At 41.9% G+C, this 22,637-nt stretch overlaps 1 protein-coding gene across 3 annotated transcripts in view; it reads right to left on the reverse strand.

The window, feature by feature from the left end:
- gnb1l (guanine nucleotide binding protein (G protein), beta polypeptide 1-like) overlaps positions 1 to 22,378 on the reverse strand; it is a 28,148-nt gene extending 5,770 nt beyond the window's left edge. Inside the window, exons 1-6 of one of the 3 annotated variants that reach the window (XM_032516410.1) lie at positions 22,274 to 22,378; positions 14,966 to 15,140; positions 13,322 to 13,447; positions 12,542 to 12,704; positions 8,373 to 8,465; positions 1,027 to 1,242 (exon numbers count right to left, since the gene is read on the reverse strand). In XM_032516410.1, the coding sequence (XP_032372301.1) occupies positions 1,027 to 1,242; positions 8,373 to 8,465; positions 12,542 to 12,704; positions 13,322 to 13,447; positions 14,966 to 15,075 (708 nt within the window). In that variant the 5' untranslated portion in view covers positions 15,076 to 15,140; positions 22,274 to 22,378. Of the gene's footprint in view, positions 1 to 1,026; positions 1,243 to 8,372; positions 8,466 to 12,541; positions 12,705 to 13,321; positions 13,448 to 14,965; positions 15,141 to 19,463; positions 19,484 to 22,273 lie in introns of those variants that run through there. The other 2 variants (XM_032516411.1, XM_032516412.1) reach the window with 2 other exon arrangements.
- Positions 22,379 to 22,637: the final 259 nt, after the last annotated feature.

The raw sequence follows: 22,637 nt of genomic DNA on the forward strand, positions 1-22,637 counted from the left end.
GGCAGGGGCTGTAGTGCATGGTTTTTATTTTTTTGCATGCGTGCGTGTGTGTGCTTGTGTGTGTGTGTGTGTGTGTGTGTGTGTTTGCGCGTGTGTCTTTAAAGGAAAGTATGCATCTCAATAATATCCCAGTCAAGAGAAATGTATTAAATGTTTTTTTAACTTGCTAAATGAAAGTATACCTAAATATTCCTATTTTAGTGATGTGTTTTCTTAAAATCCCAAACTATTAATATTATCCAGGCCTAATATGTGACTATGTGTCCGTGTGTATGCGTGTGGGTGGTTAGGGTCTGGAGTGACAGCCCCAGCCCGGCCCTCGGCCCTCGTCCCCTGGCCCTGCCAACGCTGTGTAACCAGCAGCTGATTTATGGCCCCCGGAGCCCTACTGAGCCTCTTTGGCCCCTGATGTTTTCCAAGAGAACCTAGAGAAAGGCAACTCTCCACTCTGCCCATCTGCCCATTAACATTTTATAATATTTCATGGTATTAAGCTGACTCTCTTGTGCAACAATAAGTCCGCAGGTAGGAAGTTCGGGAGCTTAGCCAGGGACACTTCAGTAGGCTGATTATCCTACCACAGGCATATGTACCCCAGAAAGTACTTCTGCAGTTGCCTAGGGTACCTAGAAAGATTGTAGAATAACCACAATGACTACAACTACCGTATATTAAAAAAACAGTAACACCTGAACACAATATGATGAGGTGGACAATGCAAGAAAAGTAGCTAGGAAGAGAGAGAGAGAGAGAGAGTTTGAAGGTGCCCTGCCACACAAAATTATTTTTACGTAGCATTGTTTGAAATATGTCAGGTCCATATGTGTTTGTGTTATGTGGTGGATGTGAAGATGAACTGCTACCTCCTCTGTCAGCTCTAGCAACGGAAAAGAAATAAGAGGAGAAATCAGACCAATCACAACAGCTGGTTTGTCTGAAAGGGCTGTGGTGGTTCATCAGACAAAGGTTTGGGCACCACTGGACTAGACAACAGTATTATCCTCTCCGAGCCTGTCTTCTGCTGACCTGCAGGTTGTTCTGTCTGTCCAGCATCCAGGGGGAGAGTTTCTTCTCAGAAGAGCCAGATATGCCCCTCAGACAGTTGGAGTCAAAGGTCAGGCACATGACGGGCTCAGGGTGGGCTTTGGCTTGGCTCAGCTTGGACCTCTGGGTTACGTCCCACAGTAACAGGGAACCGTCCTCGTATCCAGCCAGCAGGAGAGGTCCGGGACCCGAGTCTGGCTGCATGTGAGGGAGGATGATAAGAGAAAGGAGAAGGGACAGCAAGAAGGGAAGAGAGAACACAGAAAGTAATGTGAGGTTGGGCTGGGCAATATATCAATATAAAATCAATATAAATATATGAGGCTAGATGTCTTATATTTTGGATATCGTACTATTGCAATGACAGTTGTCTTTTCCTGATTTCAAAGGCTGCATTACAGTAAAGTAACTGATCTGGCAGTTCAATTATTTGCCTTTATTCATTTTGTCATCATATCCACATTACTGAGGATTATTTATCAAAACTCTCATTGTGTAAATATTCTGTGAAAGCACCAATAGTCAGTCATACATTATCGATATAGATGTATTTCGTAAAAAAATATTGTGATATTTGATTCTTTCCCTATCGCCCAGCTGTAGTGTGATGTAAGATGTGAGATAAGAGCAGTGTAGTTAAAAACCCCAGAAACCGCTGCGTGGTGCTGGAAGCCGAGCGGAGCAGAGGTTATCTCTCTGGAAGCTCCCGCCGACACTCGGAATGAAGCAGCGCGCTCCATTCGTCAGCCTGCTGCTCTCTCTTTCCAGCATTCCATTACACCACTCCTCACTTTGCTCCTCATCTATATTACTGAGCCACAGGCCTCGCTGCTACCACGATATATATATATATATACACACACACACACACACACACACACACACAGAAATACATACATACGTGTGTGTATATAATATATGTATATATACATAAACATAGTTTAATTCCAAAAGCAAAGGGAAACTATAACTGGATAAAAATAAAAATGTGCCTGCCTTTATGGGAATTTAACATAGGGGGGTGTATACTTATGCCCCCTGTATTTTAAGGAAGAACATTTATTTATTATCAATACATTATTCATTCAGAAAGAAAATTGTTGTTCTAAAGGTTGGATTTTCCTTAATTGTTTGAATTAAGGTATTAAGATCAATTTCCAAAAGATTTTAATCAACTTTAGCATGGGTGTGTAAACCTTCTCAAGCCACTGTGTGTGTGTGTGTGTGTGTGTGTGTGTGTGTGTGTGTGTGTATGACATGCAGTCATATTGTGCATTGTTTTGGGGTATTTCATCTGTACCTACTGCATATTTTGTAATATTTATTTTTTACTAAGTATGGTCTAATTTTTGGTTATACATAATCTCATATTGATATAATACTTTTTTAATATTATAATGCTTACATTTGCTGTATTGTAACATTTTCAGTCCACTTTTTATGTATTTCATCTGCTTAAAATATAAAACACAGGGATTATTTTAAGTGTTATTTTAACACAAAAAACTACCTCTATAAGACACTTGTTAATGAGGAACAGCATTAGGGCTACATGTAACAAGTATTTTAATTATCAATTAATGTAGAAATAATTTTCTTTCAATTATTGTTATTCCCACAATTGCTTCTTGTGTCCCCACACTTAATTTACAATCATTTAAAACAGAGAAAAGCATTGGAGAAGCTGGAAGCAGAGAATATTTGGCATTTTAGCTTGATAAATTACTTATGAAGATGAATTAAAATGCACTAATTGTCTGTTGATCTCCTAATAAACTAATTGTTTCAGGTCTACACACCTTTTGCATGCCCTCATGTACAAAAACCCACTATAGTCTTGCTTCCTCCCCGTCTCACCTCAGGACATTACAGATCCAGCCGCCATGTTTACAACTAGTCAAACCATCAGAGAAAATCTTTCAAATCACAAGAAATGAAATGAAATGAAACCAGGTGCACAAATCAGACGCAAAATCCCAAACACATGACAACTTAAATAAAGATAGATCATCCTGTACTAAGTACAAAGTGTATTTATGTGTATATAAAATGACATTGCCCTCCCACGGTTGGGAGTCCCAGAGTGTAAATCACTTCTGTGAACGAGAACATAAAGGTGAACTGATAAAAACTGGGGGCTTCATATATCTTTGCATGGCACAGGGAAGAAAGGAAGGACTGAAGGAGAAAGAGAAGGGGAGGAGGAATGGATAAAGAAGAGGAGAGAGGAACAACTGATGAGATCTAAACACCATCCCGCTTTCCCGAAATCCCACCATTCTTCTGTGTACATATATGCAGACAGTAGAGAAAGTACCATAGCTCTTGCTACCTAGAAGAACACATCCTTTCACTTCCCCATATCCAAACAATGATTTAAAATTGTCCAAGTTTAAATAACTTCACACTGGCTCGTTGAACCTCACAACACAAAAGACCTATAAACACAAAGCACAGATACACACTTTGTCCTGACTCGTGCCCTTGCTTCAGAATCCCACCAGGCCCCCAGCAAAAGCACAGTGCCCTGCAGAAGCCAGGAGGGAAAGAAATGTTTTCCATATGTGCGAGGGGGCCATGTCTGCAATTTTTTTAATCCATCTTCAAGTACTCTTCTCACTTAACGCTCTATATTTCTCTTCTTCCAGCTTTAAACAAATTATAGACAGAATCGTGTATTCCTTCCAAACACATCAGCGAGGACGAACACTAAGGGATTATGAAAACAAATAAAAACAAGTGAAAATCAGTGGCCCCTGCTTGCCGACAGGGCCCGGGCTAAGCGTTTCAGGCTTGGGGCCCACCGTTTCACTTAAGTGTAGGACCTCCTTGATTGATGATGTCATGGGTCGGAGGTCGGGGAACCCTGGGTAGACACCTAATTCATTATATCCTCCACAGGCCTTTCTACAAGAGGGCTCTCTGCTGGAGTAGGGCAGGGGCTCTGGGAGGAGATTCATCACCACAGAACAGCTGGAAAGACAGATGGATGGAAGCCGATTGAAGAGGCAGGAGAGCAATGAAGCCGGGGCGTCTCTAGAATGGCGACTAGTTGGGCCTCAACTTGTTAATAGTCATGCAATCCTATGCTGTTGTATAGGTTAATGTGGATTATGAACAATTACATGCAATGTCACTGTTGGAGACATTGCCAAGATGGTTATGTTTCCTGTGCAGTTTGTTGGCAAACTGGTAACACTTAAAATAATCCCTGTCTTTTTGTAAGCAGGATTCATGAAAAACTACAGGCCCAACTACAGCTCTGCACTATGCGAGTGCCTTTCTAGTTAACAATGCAACCATTTAAAGCTTGTAGGCTGAAAGCCCTAATACTAGTCTGTCGGTCACTCAGGCAGTTAGTTCAGACCCCCATGGTCCAGTTAGGTCATCAAGATCCAGGGGCTTTTTCCAATTAAGGTTTTGCTCATTTCCTTCCTTCTCTCTTCTTCTTCTAAAACAATCACAGTTAGTGTAGAGTTTTACCATAAAATCCCCCTGCTGCTGAGGCAACAAAAAACACAAAGATGTAACCTATGGAGGCACAAAAAAACAGCTCTAACAAATAGGGACACCATAAATATAATTGTTAGTTCCTCTGAGTTTCTAGTTCAAGAAAATGTCACTGCACACACAGACTTTGACTCCATACCAAGGAAACTAAGGATTATTTTCATTATCGGTTAATTTGCAGATTATTTCTAAATTCATCCATTTTGAGTATAATGTATTTCCTGTTTGTATCTCACTTTTGGTTAGTCACTCTAAAGAAGGCCTGTGTGGCGCAACACATTGGAGCATAATCTTTGCCTTTTTGCTATGCATTAGCCGCATCAACAAAGGCTTTTTAGTACTTTCTTCAGAAAGAGTGTCTTAGTTTTCATGCTGTTCTGATACTATTGGATTTGCACTGCACCAAAGAGCCCTGTGTTAGACTTTATTCAACCACCACCAAAAAGATTTAACTTTTACATTAATCATTAGACTATAAAATGTCACACCATCTTTTTACACACCAACAATTAGGTGTCATTATCGTATTCTCTAAATACATGACCAATCATGTATATATGTAATGTCAAAAATGCAGCTGTGGGCGCCTGGACAGCCCATATATAAAGATTCACTCCTCGATGCATTATTAGCCTTTTATGCTAATTGTGGTTAATTTTACAGATTTTTCACTGTTGATCAATGAGTGCAATGCCTGCCAAATAAACAAATACAACAAAAACATGAATAAATAAAATGTACATGTAATTAGAGAGAAATACGTGGCTGATTTATCCTGAATTTATTGTATATTCCACAAACAATTCTATACAATTTCCTTTTGTGTAAGTCCTGAACAACCCAGAGACCAACAGCTTGTTTGCTGCTGTGGCCACCACAGGCCTCGGGCAGGCACCGCTTCAACATAAGGAACCAATCGTTTCCTCCGGTTTCTGTCCCGGTCCACCATGATGTCATGGCCACGAGGCAGCAAGGTGATGAGCTGAGAGTGATGGATATCTGTATAGGAACATTTCCTTTTCCCCGCCAGCCTCTGTTCACATTACAAGCCTTGCACACCATATATCACTACTGTCCCCCTGGCCAAGCCCTGCACACTCCAGACCCACATGTGGAGGGGCTTTCTTCCTCCACGTTTGCCGTATTGTTCACAGCCAGTCAGATTCAGAGAGATCAGATAGGAAAGCTCTCGCACCTTATGTACACACAGCCCAGAATAGGAACTAAGGGCTGGGTGGGATTTTGCTGAGGGGAGAAAGTGCCGTTTAACACTGCATTTAATCTTTTTCCAGAAATTCCAGTAGAGAGGGCTTAAAGGTTGACAATAAATCTGTTGGTGAGTCTGTCCTGGAAATAATGGAGGCTAATCGCTTCTCAACGGTGGGAAGAGAAGAGGGGAGGGACGGTGAGAGGGAAGACAGAGAGAGGAGATGATTGTTAGTGGCTTCTTCCCAGTGTGTGGGTGATGGAGAGAGACGAGGTGGAGAGAGAGGATGACGATGTCGGCTGTTGCCTCATGTTGTGTGAGGTTAAGGAAACAGTGGGTAGCATATGAGCATTTTATGTGAAAGACAAGATATGCATATTTTCTTATGACTGACTGACTGACTGACTGACTGACACACACACACACACACACACACACACACACACACACACACACACACACACACACACACACACACACACACACACACACACACACACACACACCACACACACACACACACACACACACACACACACACATAAAGTCTCTTCCCGCTGCTTGGACCCTCTCGAGTCGCTCAGTCAGTGTAACAGATGAACTTGCCTCGCCTTGAAAGGAATCGGCCTGAAATCATTTAGAATCGCCCTTCAGCTTTGAAGTCAGACAGCTGCCTGTTCCATATTACAATGATATTATATAATTTATAATGATATAATTGATCATTATGTTTCCTGGCACTCAATGCCAAACCAGCTTTGCTTCATAAATCATATGATGAAAGGTGGGTGTAACAGTGAAAAGAAAAACCCAATGTCAGCATGCACTGTGAGACTCAAGTGGCTACAAGTCTCTAAGATAATGTCACAAACACAATACCACCTTTATGGCTTTTGTAGTCATTAAAATAATCAGTCCCTCCAGGATTTCACAATAGCACCAATTCACGCAAATTTACGTAAATTCAACCAATCAACGTGACCAATAACTGGAGTTTCCCATGACTTCAACCAATCCCAGCAGTCCCACATGCCTGACTCTGTATCAGCATGTGACTCTGAGAGCCAATGAACAGAAGGGAGTGAGAACGGGTTGGCGTCACAAAGTACGTCGCCAAATTCATTTCCTTGTTTGTGCTATGAAGACAAGACGTGTGTGACTCTGTCGCTCCCCAATGTGAGTCGAGTGCAGTTGTTAATGCTCAGATTTAAACGGTTTACATTCCCCCGTGACGCACGCACGCAATGACCTAAATAGAGGACAGCTACGCTCATTATTGTAAGTGCCATGATAAGTTAAAGTCCAATAAGTGCTTTACTAAACGTATGAATGTGTCCCAGGCCAGTACAGGAAATGAACTAACAACAAAGAGTATAGAAGTAACAAGAGGCGAAACTCAATAGAACATTGTGTTGTGTTCAGTCCAAGATGGCGGAGCTGCACTCAGTAGAACCTTCCATTGCAACAAACGCACCCATGACCGAGCTGCAGCGCCGCCATCTTGAACTGAACGTTCTATTGAGTTTCCTGTCGTGTTACTTCTATACTCTTTGCTAACATAGTAAAGATCAACAAGCCACTGACACATATGTTCAAATTCGATTCATTCAACAAATTAGTTTGTCTTAAATCCACCAGCCATTTTCAGGTTATACCAACGTTTGCAGCAACCTGAGCATTTTAGGTTACTAGGAAAACTCAGCATAGAGTCATTTTAGCCTCCTCAAAACAAGTTTCAACTTTTTTTTGCAACTTTCTCTGTCCCCCGCAACTTCATTGCAACAAACATAGAACTTTTATCGTTATTTTTTACAAAACCCCCCAAATAATCAGGCATTTTGGGCCGCAACAATCTAAAAAAAAGGCCGCGAAATCCTGGAGGGACTGTCTAATTTGTATTACAGGAACACAGGACTGAATGTGCACGGGGCAGCAACTCGCCCCACTCTGGCTTCAGGTTGATAAGCTTTGATTTCTGCTGCCTGTAAACTGTACAGCCCATACAATGTATTCAAATCATTCACAGTCTTGCATAAGTCTAAAACCCCACTCTGTCGCCCAAAGCCCCAAACCCAAAGAGTTAATAATTAACCAGGAAAATAATTACAGGGTCTCCTTAATGGCTGGAAAATAAAACTTTTCGACAGCATTTACAAAACAGAAAGCAACGTTTCTGCTGGGTTCAGATTGGATGTACAGCTGCAGGCTGATATATGGCTGTGAACCCACGGCCCTTCCAAACGCTCTAATTACAGTGCTGGGACTCACTGCCAGCTGAGAAGAAACGCTTGGAAAAATGGCCCAGGACGAGTTGTTGGGCTGTAAATCATGTGCCACGTCTCTCTTGTGCATATTTGTTGACTTTTCTATTATTGAGCATCAATATATCGTTATAGGCTGCTGGCCAATCAGGATAAAGCAGGTAAGTATAAGAAAAAGTACCTTCTATTTCCCCTTTGTTTTAAACAGAAGAGAATCTCCTGCTTTCAATAAAGCTTGTTGAACTTCAGATGTAGTTATAGAGGGACACAATGCTACTTTCTTCAGGGGTTGAGTTAAAAACTAACAATTTCTGTTAAAATGACACTCGAGGTGGCTTCTTGGTGCTTACCTGCCACAGTTTGATACACATGACCATCCCCAGCTTAGCGTCTGGTGCCAGGGTGCAGACTGGGGTCTTACTGGGTAGCTCAATAATCTTGATCTGCAGAGAACACATGACAATTAAAAACTTGAAGCTCACAACAGATAGCTGCCCTCTTCACCTCCATGTTCTACAGCCATGCCAGCAGCTCTGTGAGGCAGCACTTGGTCACAGCGGTGCTTTGAGCTACATACTAACATCAGTATGCTAACATGCTCCCAATGGCAGTGCTAAGAAGCTAATGATAAGCAGGTATTAGGTTTGCCATGTTTGCTATCTTAGAATAGCATGTTAGCATGCTAACATGACAAAAGAACTCCACCAATTGTTCACATCAAAGTCTGTTTATATTGCCATGGAAAGTGGCTGCATGTGAAAAAAATGTTTAATGGTTCCATGGCATGAAAGATACAGTAATAGGGGACCACTAAGGTCTATATAAAAGAGCCTTCAGATACAGTATTAGGGACCACTAAGGTCTACATAAAAGAGCCTTCAGATACAGTATTAGGGGACCACTAAGGTCTATATAAAAGAGCCTTCAGATACAGTATTAGGGACCACTAAGGTCTATATAAAAGAGACTTCAGATACAGTATTAGGGACCACTAAGGTCTATATAAAAGAGACTTCAGATACAGTATTAGGGGACCACTAAGGTCTATATAAAAGAGACTTCAGATACAGTATTTGGGACCACTAAGGTCTATATAAAGAGACTTCAGATACAGTATTAGGGACCACTAAGGTCTATATAAAAGAGACTTCAGATACAGTATTAGGGGACCACTAAGGTCTATATAAAAGAGACTTCAGATACAGTATTAGGGACCACTAAGGTCTATATAAAGAGACTTCAGATACAGTATTAGGGGACCACTAAGGTCTATATAAAGAGACTTCAGATACAGTATTAGGGGACCACTAAGGTCTATATAAAAGAGCCTTCAGATACAGTATTAGGGGACCACTAAGGTCTATATAAAAGAGCCTTCAGATACAGTAATAGGGGACCACTAAGGTCTATATAAAAGAGACTTCAGATACAGTATTAGGGACCACTAAGGTCTATATAAAAGAGACTTCAGATACAGTATTAGGGGACCACTAAGGTCTATATAAAAGAGACTTCAGATACAGTATTTGGGACCACTAAGGTCTATATAAAAGAGACTTCAGATACAGTATTAGGGACCACTAAGGTCTATATAAAAGAGACTTCAGATACAGTATTAGGGGACCACTAAGGTCTATATAAAAGAGACTTCAGATACAGTATTAGGGGACCACTAAGGTCTATATAAAAGAGACTTCAGATACAGTATTAGGGGACCACTAAGGTCTATATAAAGAGACTTCAGATACAGTATTAGGGGACCACTAAGGTCTATATAAAAGAGACTTCAGATACAGTATTAGGGGACCACTAAGGTCTATATAAAAGAGCCTTCAGATACAGTATTAGGGGATCACTAAGGTCTATTTAAGAGCATCCAAAGAGCACCATGTCCTGGGACCTTTAAGAATTTTTGTGCCATCCCATAAGTAAGCGTCGGTTAGGGCTAAAGACTACAAGTTTGAAAAGAAAAATTCTGGTTGTTTGGAGTTAGAGAAAAGTAAGCCTACCAGACTTCTGTAGCCCATCAGCATGCTAAACTGGTTTAGGTTAGTTTTAGGTAAATTATATAGTGCTTATGCTTTCTGGTGGTTTTGTTTAGTTTTGTCTAAAGCCGTCTGTGATCCGACCTTTAGAAATCTATCCAATACATCCTGATGTAACCTCCTGGTGCTTTAATAAGCACTTTCATTATGTTTGTATTTTCATTTGTTCTAATGTTTTCATTATTGAGAGCTAGTAACAGTTACACACAAGCTGACTGCCAAGTCATGATTTGTTTGTCTTCTGAATCCAAATAAAGCCGGAACCTGATTCATTGTGGTTCAGGACTTCCGCAGATCAGAGTGCCTCTACCCAGAGGTACTGTACCATCCATCAGTGCAGAGCAGCTGCCCCGCTGTCTATAATAAATCCTGCTAAAGCCCGACCCCGTGACCTGAATGGTGTTTTCCTGCACACATTGGCACTGATTCTGATCAAATACACCGCCTAATGAAGCCAATAATAAAGTGGGTGCATTTGTATGTGTGTGTGTGTGTGTGTACCCCATCACAACCAGCACTCATTCCTTCGAACTTCCTCCGTGCTGATGATCCGCATATATATCCTCATTAGGCTCAAATTAAACAACCCTTTAAGGGAGCGATGTGTATTTTAGCGCCAGGCCACATCTGTCCTGCATGTTTACCTCTGCGTGTCTGACAAAGAGGGCCTTCAAGGACTTCTCTTTGCCTCAGGTGATCACTGTTCTTGTGTGGCATCACCCTGCCCATAAATAAAACACCCACACTATTAATTAATGTTTCTGCCATGGCAGCAATCTGCTGGCAGGAGTCTCGCTGTGAGCAGTAAACAGTAAAACCACCTGAAATAGGAAGCTCTTCTGCTGTTTCTCTGTTACAAACCTAAATATTAACCTACCTGCATATTGCACTAAATCACACCATTGTGTATATTTTGGGGCAAGTGCCTATGTACTGTTTCTTTGAGGGAATTCATTTATGTGGGCGTTTTATTTGCAAATTACATGATAAGCATCTGTCGTGGTCAGTTATGTCTGTGGAATGGGGTGGGGAGACTGAATGACAAAATCGGCTGTGGCCTGTTTTGGTCTCACTTGTATGGGTGTGTGTGTGTTTCTGTCTGTCTGTGTCTGTTGGGACAATGGCATTATTGAGGTGCTGGGAGTCACAGGCGCCCTGATGCCTGGCCTGCTGGACTGGGGTTAGCAGAGGCACGTTTGGCTGGATCAGGTGACTGCTCTGTTCCTTTCAAGTGTGGCTCCTCCACAGCGGAGCAAGTAACATGAATCTGGAGGCAATAAAAGATGGCTGAATCGCTGTCTGCCCTCTCCCCATCCTGCCTTGCTCAACACAAAACCCCCTTCAGGCGTGTGGGTGTTGAGCATTAACTAGGAGACATACTGTGCAGACAGAACGGTGATTTAATTCCGCTGGGAGTTCTCTTCTTAATTCACCAGTCAAAGATTAAAAACAGCCAATTTGACTATTTCATCAGCCTAAGAAGAATTTACCTCCTGAAAGCCCAAATAACTGGTTTTCTTTGGCCCTCACAGAGCTATTAGGTGTTTACGGATTATTAGCCGCAGCCAAAATGAACCGACATTTAGCTGGTGGCTGGAATTAAGTTCCTAACCTTGCAATGTGCACGCTGATTCGAGACATAAAGTCTGGTTCGTTAATGATGCCGTTTGCTGTTTGACAGGTGCTGGCAGCAAACTGCATGCTCATGTGTTATGTTGTCTCTCGATGCATTGGTTAATGCTGGGCTTAGAAAAATAAAAAACTACATCCGCCACCTGATTCAAATCAAGCCATTTAAAATCATGAATCAGAATTCAGAACACTTGCAGACAATCTGTGTGGTATTGTGACAGGGATTTGATAAGAGAAGAGAACGTTTGCTGCGGGTCTTTCAATTTGCCACTTAACATACTAAACAGTATTAAAAGCCACAGATATGTGTCAGCGCTTGAAGTCAATCCAGCAAAACTGGAAACAGCAAGTCTGGTCGAGTTCATACAGGTTGGCATTTTCTTTTTTAATACTAAAGTCAGACTGTTTAACCAATTAACCATCCCACCTCCCACCTGCCAATACATTCAAGGATTGTTCCTCCTGCTGGACATACATTGCTGATCATCCTCTTTTTAATCAACTTTACCATGGGTGTGTAAACTTATGCAAGCCACTGTATATATTATCACAAGCCACTAGGCAAGAATAAACTTCTGCAAGAAACCCTGTAATCTTGCAGCATTGGTGAACGTTTAGCTTGAAACGTGGCATTCCCCGCATCCGTTTCTTTACATGCACATATCCTTTTTAAGGTTGCAAGAGGCTAGAGCACATCCCAGCATGCACTGGGTGAGACGCAGGGTGCAAAATGGATTGGTCGCTAATTTATAAATGGGCCAAAGCACGCAGACAACCCGGACACATGCACACTTATGCGCACACCTACAGATAATTTAGAGTTCCCGTTCTTGATGTCTAACCTCTTCTGTCTGTTGTCCAGCGAAGGCCAGCAGACGCGTCCCAGGGCTCGTCTCCAGCATGGAGGGCTGGCAGAATCCAACGCTGCCGGTCCACACAGAGTCCATCAGCGCACTCCGCCCCTCACTCAGATCCCACAGGCAGACTTGCATGTCCCGTCCCTGACTGCGCCGCCAATGGGAAGAACATTTCATTTAATTCGCATATTTTCAAAACACACATTACTGACTGTTAGGGCTGGGCGAACATTATATCAATATATGAGGCTAGATATCGTCTTCAATTTTGGATATCTTAATAACGCTGTATGACGAAAGTGTTGTCTCTTATCCTTGTTTTAAATGCTGCATTACAGCAAAGTGATGTAAGTTTCTAAATTTAATAGACTGTTTTAGCTCTTTAGCTGCCTTTCCCCACTTAGTCATTACATCCACATTATTGATGATTATTTACAAAAATCTCATTGTGTAAATATTTTGTGAAAACACTAATAGTCAACCCTACAATACTGCCACGATATTGACATTGATGTATTTGATCAAATATTGTAATATTTAATTTTCTCCATATTGCCCAGCTCTACTGACCATCATCTCAAAATATGCGGGACACTAAATGCTTCCTACGTAATTATCTCATCCCCACAGCTTTGCTAAAAAGAAAACAATACATTGTGAAGTGAACATCTAAAGTCCAAAATATATTTACATTCTCAAATGCTTTGACAGAACCAGCGAGAGAAGGATGAGTAAAAGTGAAGAGAGCAGGAGAACTGTCCTCACCTGATGAGGGTGTCAGTGGCCTGCAGTGTGCTGACCCAGATGACCGAGCTACCTGAATGACCTTCTACAATCTTCTGAGCCCGCCTGGTGTTCAGGTTCCACATATGGATGGCACCCTTCCCTGAACTGCAAAACACAACAAGATGCTTTATGAACCTGTGCTGTGTACACAACATATCAGCATTGCTCTGCTCTTACCGACACCTTAACAAATATCAAAATAACATTAAAACATTTAGTGTGTGTGGTGCTTTGATAGCTGCTCTTACACAACCAAGCTCTTCAAAATTGAAGTGAATCCTGATTGGCTGGCTTGTTATGTACTTACCACATGCAATAAAACTAACCTGTTTATGTGTCTCTTGTGATAACGATTAGGCATTGAGAACCGGTTCCAACTTAGAAATGTTTCAAAATGTACAATCGTTTTTTTATGGAAACGTTTGGAAAATTTGGTTTTGAATGCAACCATCGGTTCCAAATTTAACACGTGCAAGTTTTGGTTTCCATAGCAGCCACCGTACTTCCAGGCACTTGTTCAGTTGCAGCCGTCGAGCAGAGTAAGCAGCGCTCTAAAGTGTGGCTCGATTATAGATTGAAACGCCCTGTAAAACTGTACAGCACTATTAAATCAAAATGACATGTTTGTGAATGTCTGTGAAAGAAGCATTTGACCTGTTTAACTCCACCCCTCATGAAATCAGAATCGATCAGAACATAAATCAAAAGGAAGAATTGGAAAACGATGCACTTTTACTGGCCCCGGGGGGAACTTTGTCTTGGGCTTAGTGCTACAATCTAGACTAGGTAAACCCCCCCCAACTTTTGATTTGATTTGGCCCTGCAGCAAGGTCTGGAATACTGCACGTTTAATTCTCCTGCTGCAGTTCACAATTTTGCAGGGAACCAATCACAAAGTGGCTTTAACACGATGACGATAGAGAAGTGACCAAGCAGCTTCTTGTTTACATTCAACATAGCGGCCACCAAACTCCACCGAAGCGCAGCAACACATTGACGCCGCTTTCGCTTCTACGTCACCCGGATCATTGCTCTGATTGGTTGAAGGACTATCCAATTGCGTACAGAGTTATTTAAATTATGCCCGTTGGTCCCGTCTCTTGTGCAGAGAAAATACAGAGCAGACCCCCCAGACCGAGGCTCAGTCTCAGATCTATTGAGTTCAGCTTGGTCTGGTGAAAGCCAGACTAGCTGCAATATGTAACACAAACATGTAACAGAAAAAAAGATTCTAAAATTGACATAAAATCAACATAAACTCAAGATCCTAAGATCAACGAAGCATCTTAGGACATACAGGAAGGACACATTTGACTGTAAAGACAACAGAACCTTAAAAAAGCAAAAAGTGCAAAAAGTGCAGGTGGTTTTATTTTGGCTGGTGGTTCTTTTGCTCTGTTTACTATTGGAGTTCAGCAGCTTGATAGATGTTATATAAATAAATATAAATATATAATATTTTGACCATATTGTAGGGTTTACTTGTTAAAATCAAAATGATGCCCAGCCCTACTTGTGTTGGACTTAAATGAAGGACTTGCATAATCTTTAGATAAACAAAGCAATCCTCACCATTGAGGAAGATGAAGAGCCAAAATATGAATGTTGACATAAATGACTCACCCAGAAAATAGGAGGGGAGTGTCCCTTCCATGGCAGCTGAAGTGGAGAGTGTTGAGGGGCCCGCCAGCCCCCCTTAGGGTGTAGATGGGGGACGGAGCAGGACGAGACATCCCTGGGTCTCAGTGCAATCTATGTATGGTTGCAATGAGGCCTCAAACCCATGTCAAGACACCCACTGAAAGAGACAAGAATAGTGAGCTGAGAGATGAGTAACTTCTCATAAATACTGTCTCTGAAGTCTCTTTTATATAGACCTTAGTGGTCCCCTAATACTGTATCTGAAGTATCTTTATATAGACCTTAGTGGTCCCTAATACTGTATCTGAAGTCTCTTTATATAGACCTTAGTGGTCCCTTAATACTGTATCTGAAGTCTCTTTTATATAGGCCTTAGTGGTCCCCTAATACTGGATCTGAAGTCTCTTTTATATAGACCTTAGTGGTCCCCTAATACTGGATCTGAAGTCTCTTTTATATAGACCTTAGTGGTCCCCTAATACTGTATCTGAAGTCTCTTTTATATAGACCTTAGTGGTCCCCTAATACTGTATCTGAAGTCTCTTTATATAGACCTTAGTGGTCCCCTAATACTGTATCTGAAGTATCTTTATATAGACCTTAGTGGTCCCTAATACTGTATCTGAAGTCTCTTTATATAGACCTTAGTGGTCCCTTAATACTGTATCTGAAGTCTCTTTTATATAGGCCTTAGTGGTCCCCTAATACTGGATCTGAAGTCTCTTTTATATAGACCTTAGTGGTCCCCTAATACTGGATCTGAAGTCTCTTTTATATAGGCCTTAGGGGTCCCCTAATACTGTATCTGAAGTCTCTTTTATATAGACCTTAGTGGTCCCCTAATACTGTATCTGAAGTCTCTTTTATGTAGACCTTAGTGGGCTCTCTCTCTCATGGGGGGGCCAAATTCTCTGGGCGGGCAGAGCAGAGAAAGGGGAGGTAACCCTTTTATTGTAGCTTTTATTTTCTCAAAGGCAGAGCAGGATACCCAGGGCTCGGTTTACACCTATCACCATTTCTAGCCACTGGGGGGCCATGGACAGGCTGGGGGAACTCATATTAATGTTAAAAAAACTCATAAAGTGACATTTTTATGCAATGGGACCTTAAAGGGAAATTTCATAGTGCAAGGTGATTTTACTTTTTAAATTCAATAACATCTTTCCAAAAGTCAATGAGTAATTGTGCTAAATAATCCTATTATCAACATAGACCAAAATAATTGTCATGATTTCTTTCCATAATTGTGCAACCCTATCTTCAATAAAATGGTTCCGTGGCCTTTTCAGCAGAAAGGTATAGATGGATAAACGTTGCATTACTACGAGGTTAATTGACTTTTTCAGAGGGATGCAATGAGACGAAAGTCAATTCAATGATCAGAAACCTAATTATCCCGTTTTGTTTGAACACTGAGCAGAGACTTTTGCCTTGAAGCCTTTCTCTTCCACACAGTAGAGAGTTGTGTTTAATGCACTGTCTGTATTTTCTCTATTGTTAGTAGCTACAAACCCCGTGGCTCTCTCACTCCATCTTCCTCCTTCTAGTCTACCAGATAACACCTCTCTTACTCAATACGTCATAAATCACAACCGCTGACAGCCTAATTACAGTAAACAGACAGAGGTTTTTTGGCTTCTCACTTGTCTTGTGATCAACAGCCGTTGTCCCAGAGGCAGAAGCAACAGCTCAGGCTTTTATGTCGTTTGTAGGCTGGGCTGCTGAGGAAACCCAACCGACCGCAGGTATGCTGCTAGGAAATGATCCGTCAATATTAAAAGAGTGTGAGTGACTCTTAGAGATTGGCTTCAGATAGATAATATCCATCTATCCATCCCGTTTCTAAACGGCTCATCGTGTTTAGAATCACAGGTGTCTCTAACCTGTTATTGCCTATGTTCAGTGTATTTAAATTAGACCATTTTTATCCAAAAAAACAACAAAAGACTTTTTAAAATTCAGGATGACGCAGCCCCACTTCTCAGAGTTATGGAAAACAATAGCTGTCACAAAAGAAAACACCCACTCATAAACAAAACAACAATTACCTGATACTAATAAATTACTAGTAGTAATTAAAATTATAAAAAAAAGTCTTTCAGGTTTGACTGGCTACCACCCCTGAGGCTGCTAAGTTAATTCCTCCCTCGCCTATGATGAAATTATTTTTCCACCTGGTTATCTGCAAATACATGTTCACCAAGTCTACTGTGACTTTTCCAAATAGACCAAAATCAGCCTCACCACACTACTAAAACCCTACAATTAAAGTAGTGCACATTATACACTGAAGGAATTACAATTAAGGGAATACTTTGGCATAGGTAGGATTGGGAATCGAGAGCCAATGGATTCTAATGGAATCATTTTTTATTGGAGTCATTTGGAAAATTTGGTTTAGAGTTTGGTTTGGTTTATCAGCGGATGCAAATTTAACACGAGTAACTACGTTTTGGTTTCCATAGCGGCCACCGGTCTTCCAGGCGCTTGTTGTGTTGCAGCCGTGGAGCACGGTAAGCAGCGCTCTAAAGTGTGGCTTTAATTTATGTTGAAAAAGCCCAGGAAAACTGTAAATCAACATTTAATAATAAAAATGTCCTCTTATCCTCTTATCTGTGAAAAAGGCATCCGACCCGTTTCACCTCCACCCCTCAAAGAATCGGATTCCATAATCAATAACAACCGGAATCTACAGTTAGAATCGGAACTGGAATTGTTCAATATGGAGAAAATTGTTGTGATATGGAGAAAATAAAATATAACAATATTTTTTACCAAATGCCTCAATATCAATATTGCAACCATAATGTAGGGTTGACTGTTGGTGCTTTTGCAATTAGGCTACACAATGAGATATGAGACAAATAATTATTAGTAATTTAGATCAGTAAATTAAAGCGGCAAAAGGCAAAATGCCCAATCGTATCTTCTCAACTAACTCAAGTAAGAAAGCAGGTAAAACCTATTCTAGCACAATATGGATAACTAGGCTATATGTTTCATGTCATCTGAGTTAATGACCACCACCACCATCCTTCACCCCCTCCTCCACTTTTACTTATCATAACCCTTGCTCCCTGCAATCAGTGGACTCTGAAACTGGAGCCTGAGGCATTCAGGAGCCACTCATTTCAGGAGGTTAGTGGTTAAATTGTCCATGTGAATCTGTGAAGCGGAGAGACAGAGACCCCTGACCAACCTGCCTAATTAAGGACCCAGCACTGCAGTCGGACCAACTGAAGTGGAGACAGTCATCACATCAGCTTTCCTATCAGTTACCACACTGCATGCTTGCAAAATGGAGCATTAGAAGAGATAGCAGCAACATCCATCCAAATATTTAAAATGACCAATGGTAAAGCATGTAGCTATTTGCATACAATATTGAAGTTTAGCAAGGTATCACTCATATCTATGAGATAAACCAGCGCAAAACCCTTTAGCCAACAACTGTACAAACTTGTTTTATGTGGTATGGAAACAATGGAAAAAATCGTCAATGATAGTTTTGGGAGGGTCTATTAGTTAAGCCCTGCATTTATGGGTATAGCTACATTCCTGAGCCAGAGTCCTGTGCCTGCGTGAGTGTGTGACAGGAAGGGGCTCACCCTGATAACAGGTGGATTAAGCGTCCCTTTTTGTCCTCTTGCAGCAGGCCTTCATGGAGCAATGAGTCACGGACACAGCAGCCTGAAACTGTCTGTTTGTTGACGGTTTTCATTGTCTCAAGGCCAGTGGCTGTAAGACTTTCCAGTGGCAATCACAGCTCACTGTCAATCCCAGACAACAGTTGGGAACAGTGATGGAGAAGTCCCTTGGGGACTAAATAACAAACGTATATCTAAATGAGGAGTATAATGGCCACTTTCCCCTGCCGCCTCTACCTCGGTGGACTGTCCCTTCTGTTTTCCAGGCGTCAGCATTTCCAGTGTCTAAATTGTCCGCAACAATGGCTCCGTTGTGGCGGCTGCAAATGAGCCCCCCCCCCCCACAAACCCAAATACAAACATGCAGGCAGCTCAGGAAGGGAGAGACAGATATGTAAACAAACAAGCCGGTGGCAGGATGTCACTCCAATCTATTTGTAAGGACCCTTAAATTGTTCCTTGCCAACAGAGAGAGGCAGCCGAGCAAACAATCAAGCCGGCCACTTGTCAAGCTGGTATGTCTGACGTCTCTAGCAACTGCAAAGACACCTTGCTGGAGTATGGGGCAGTAAGTAGCAGCGGCACACGTGATCCACATAGGACAGGTAACCGGTTATATTCTCTAAACTATTCTCCGCACGCAGCAGTTTTAATGAACCTAAGAAGCTTTCATAGAGTTATTGAGCAATAGATAACAAATAGGTCAGTGAACTGTCTTATTAAGCATGTCCACTGGAAGAAATCTCAGTGACTGGCTAGGCCTAATTAAGTGTGTCTGCTTGTGTGTGTGTGTTGGACAGGGCATCATAAATCAGACTGACTGATTAATATACCTGAGCTGGACATGGGGACCCAGTGGGAAGAGGGAGGAGAGGAGGACTGCAGCTCCTGCTGGCCCTGTAACAGATAAGACAGCTCGGGGGTAATCTGACTCTAAGTCCATGGATAAAGGCAGTTTGTCTCTTCTTGGGCCGTCTGTCCACACCTACTGGGTAATTAGGCCTAATTATGAGAGAAAGGTCCGCTTCCCCTTCATGTTATTAAATAAGAGCCAGCCTAGTCCGCCAAACATCTCTCAACACTAGCAAGGGGCTGGCGACCTTCAGATCAAACGCAGCCACTATCTATGCACCCCCCCCCACCCCCCGACTGCAGCACCCATTCCCCTCCTCGACATTGCTGCACATATGAGAGCTCGAGGAGGGAGGGGCCAGAGAGGGTATTCGTTATGATATGGGGCATCAAAGTTTTTTGGACTAGAGGTGAGGAGGGGGGGGTCCTGTCCACATTCCTCCCTTGGCGCTTTAGTGCTGGTATCATGTGATCGGCAGCTACCCACCTGAGCTGCCCCCTTGTCAAATTCTGCCATTCATAAATAAGAGCAGGGAGGGAGGGGATGTACTGATCACAGGGGTTTATTATAGAAGCTTTATAATGCCCCAGCTTCACAGGAGCCATTATGAAGGCATGGGATCCCAAGATCCCCCGCTGATATCAGCCTCATCAAATATGAGATCTGAGCTGCGTGATGAAAACTGAAGTAGATTACACATAACTCAAAAAGCTGCACATTCTAGATAGGCCTGGCAATGAAAAGCCAACTTTATAACCGATAGTATTTCTTTTTCGTAAGATCTTTGCCAACCTGCTTTAAAAAAGAAAAAAGAAAAAATACCTAAAATCCATTCATTTCTGCTACATCATACCTGACCTATTAGTCATTCTGTTGTTTAGCACAGGCAATGGTCTTATCGGTTGTTTCCCTGCTTTTCACCATCTGGCCAAGGGGGCACTTCCCCCTCGCTGGCTGGTCAGTGGGTGGGTGGTGAGCTGGCGCTATGGTCATTAGTCAGCCTTTCTGCCCTAACCCTAACCCTCCCCCAACTAATACAGATCCTTCTGAGGAGGAAACCAACGTGCCAAATAGAGAGCGGGGTCCATTATAAAAGTTCAGTTAGACAAACAACATGGGAAGTGGCGAGGAAGACACACGCCCTTTATTGTGTCTTGGTGGGGTTATCTGGACTGGATAAACAGCCCAGCATCAGATAGAAGCTGAAGTCAGACACAAGTGCACCAACACCCACTGTCAGTCACAGATCCAATGAGTGGGAAGAGGTGGCATTGTTTGCGTGAATGGCGTGAATGCTAAGCAGAGGCCACTGCAGATAAGAGCTCAATGCCTTGTGGCTGTCACTGAGGCAGGCCCTGATGGAGCACTGTGTCAGAGGGTCCTGTTTTAGGAGGTCCTGACTATGGTCAACAGGTACCTGGAGCCTTATCTGTTTGCATTATCCCTCATTTCCTCCACGAGGTCATTTACCTGGACACTAGAGGATAAAGGGACACAAGAGGGTCGACAGACAAGTGTCATCGTACATCTCCACTCGTTAGGATGTGATGAGCCTTGGATCAATAGGGATTTTGCTGTCCATACAGAAAAGATATGAAAACAAGAAAAATGATTATGGTGCCATAATCTCAATAAGACATCACGCCGGGGAGATCAAACATAGTAAAAACAAGATGTTACACTTTGTAAAACAGCACATCCCCCGGTGATACAAGTGCCAGTCATCTTCAGGGAGGGGATGAGTGACGGCATGAAGACTAATCAATAAAAAAAGTTTAACAAAGTGCTAATTATTTGTGCATGGTGAACGGTTTCCAGAGTTCAGACCGGACTCCTCTGCCAAATTTAAAAAGCTGAAAATAAAAACTAGTACAACTCCAAGTTGTGCACTGTCATGGGAGATATTGTGAGCTGGATATAGGAGCTCCATGGTCAGTCTCAATACTACAGTGAAAAGCACTCACCCACCGAAGCTGCATACTCCTAACATAATACAAATGAATAGAAATCATAATAGAAAAGATGAACCTGTTAAAAAATACACTTGACAATCATAGGATATGTATTCCAGCCTTCTCCATTAACAAATGAGTGCCCGTTAGGTTTGTGTATGCTTAATTTTACTGATTTATCTAATGTTAAGAATTCTATTAAATCATTTGTGATGTCTGTTCTGAGTTCTCCCACACCCGCTCTCCTCTAAAATAAACTGAGGTTACAGCTAGGTCAAGACATTTCATGAGCTTCTCTATGAACGGTCCCACCAAACTTCAAAAACATTCAAAAATTATTCAAAAAAGTTTTTTTCTGTTGCTTGGTCACATGCCCCTCCCTGACTTATCAATGGTGAGGGACACTGTACACAAGTGTAGTACTCCGCTGGAAGACAGATGACTAGCTAAACGTTTAACATTAGTTAGTAACAAAAGTCAAAATGTATGCATTTTTCATAAAAGTGGTATTTTACTGCTCTTGTTTCACAGCTGTTTTTTTCTTATTTTACTAGTTTGGTCTGCTACTTATACAGTACAGGTGTCTCACTGCTAGACAGGGCTGCTTTATGCTCACACCAGTCTTATTAGTTATCATTCTGAAGCTATAGTATTAACTTAAATTACTTAAGATGTAATACTTATGTTACCAAGGTTAGCAACAAGCTAGCAACTACCCATCACGACAGCTACACACAATACATATACCTTTGTTACTACGTGATAGGCGTTATCGGTGGGTAGAGCAGGGTCTCTATAGTTACATAAAAATAGACTTTAACAAAACTTAATAAAATACCATTTGAGTGACACACCGGGGTTGGCGGTTGTCAGCCAGCTTTGCGAGGAAGGGATACAAAACAAGCGCCGGACTTGAAGGACCTCTGTTTAGAGCAGAAGAGCTGCCCAAGAAAGTGCCTGTATAGAAAACTCATCTCTCTCTCTCTCTCTCTCTCTCTCTCTCTCTCTCTCTCTCTCTCCTGATTTTCTTCTTATGAGGTGTACAGGATGAACAGAGCAGAACAGCACCCTGTTGTTAGACTGCCCGTGACACATTTTATTTGAATTTAAGAGAACAGAAGAATACTAAAACCTAAGATATATAAGCTCTTTCAAATCCTACTCCATAATAGGATTCCAGTGGTGGAATGTAACTTAGTAAC

This window comes from Etheostoma spectabile, chromosome 5 (genome assembly GCF_008692095.1).
Source record: "Etheostoma spectabile isolate EspeVRDwgs_2016 chromosome 5, UIUC_Espe_1.0, whole genome shotgun sequence".
NCBI lineage: Eukaryota > Metazoa > Chordata > Actinopteri > Perciformes > Percidae > Etheostoma > Etheostoma spectabile.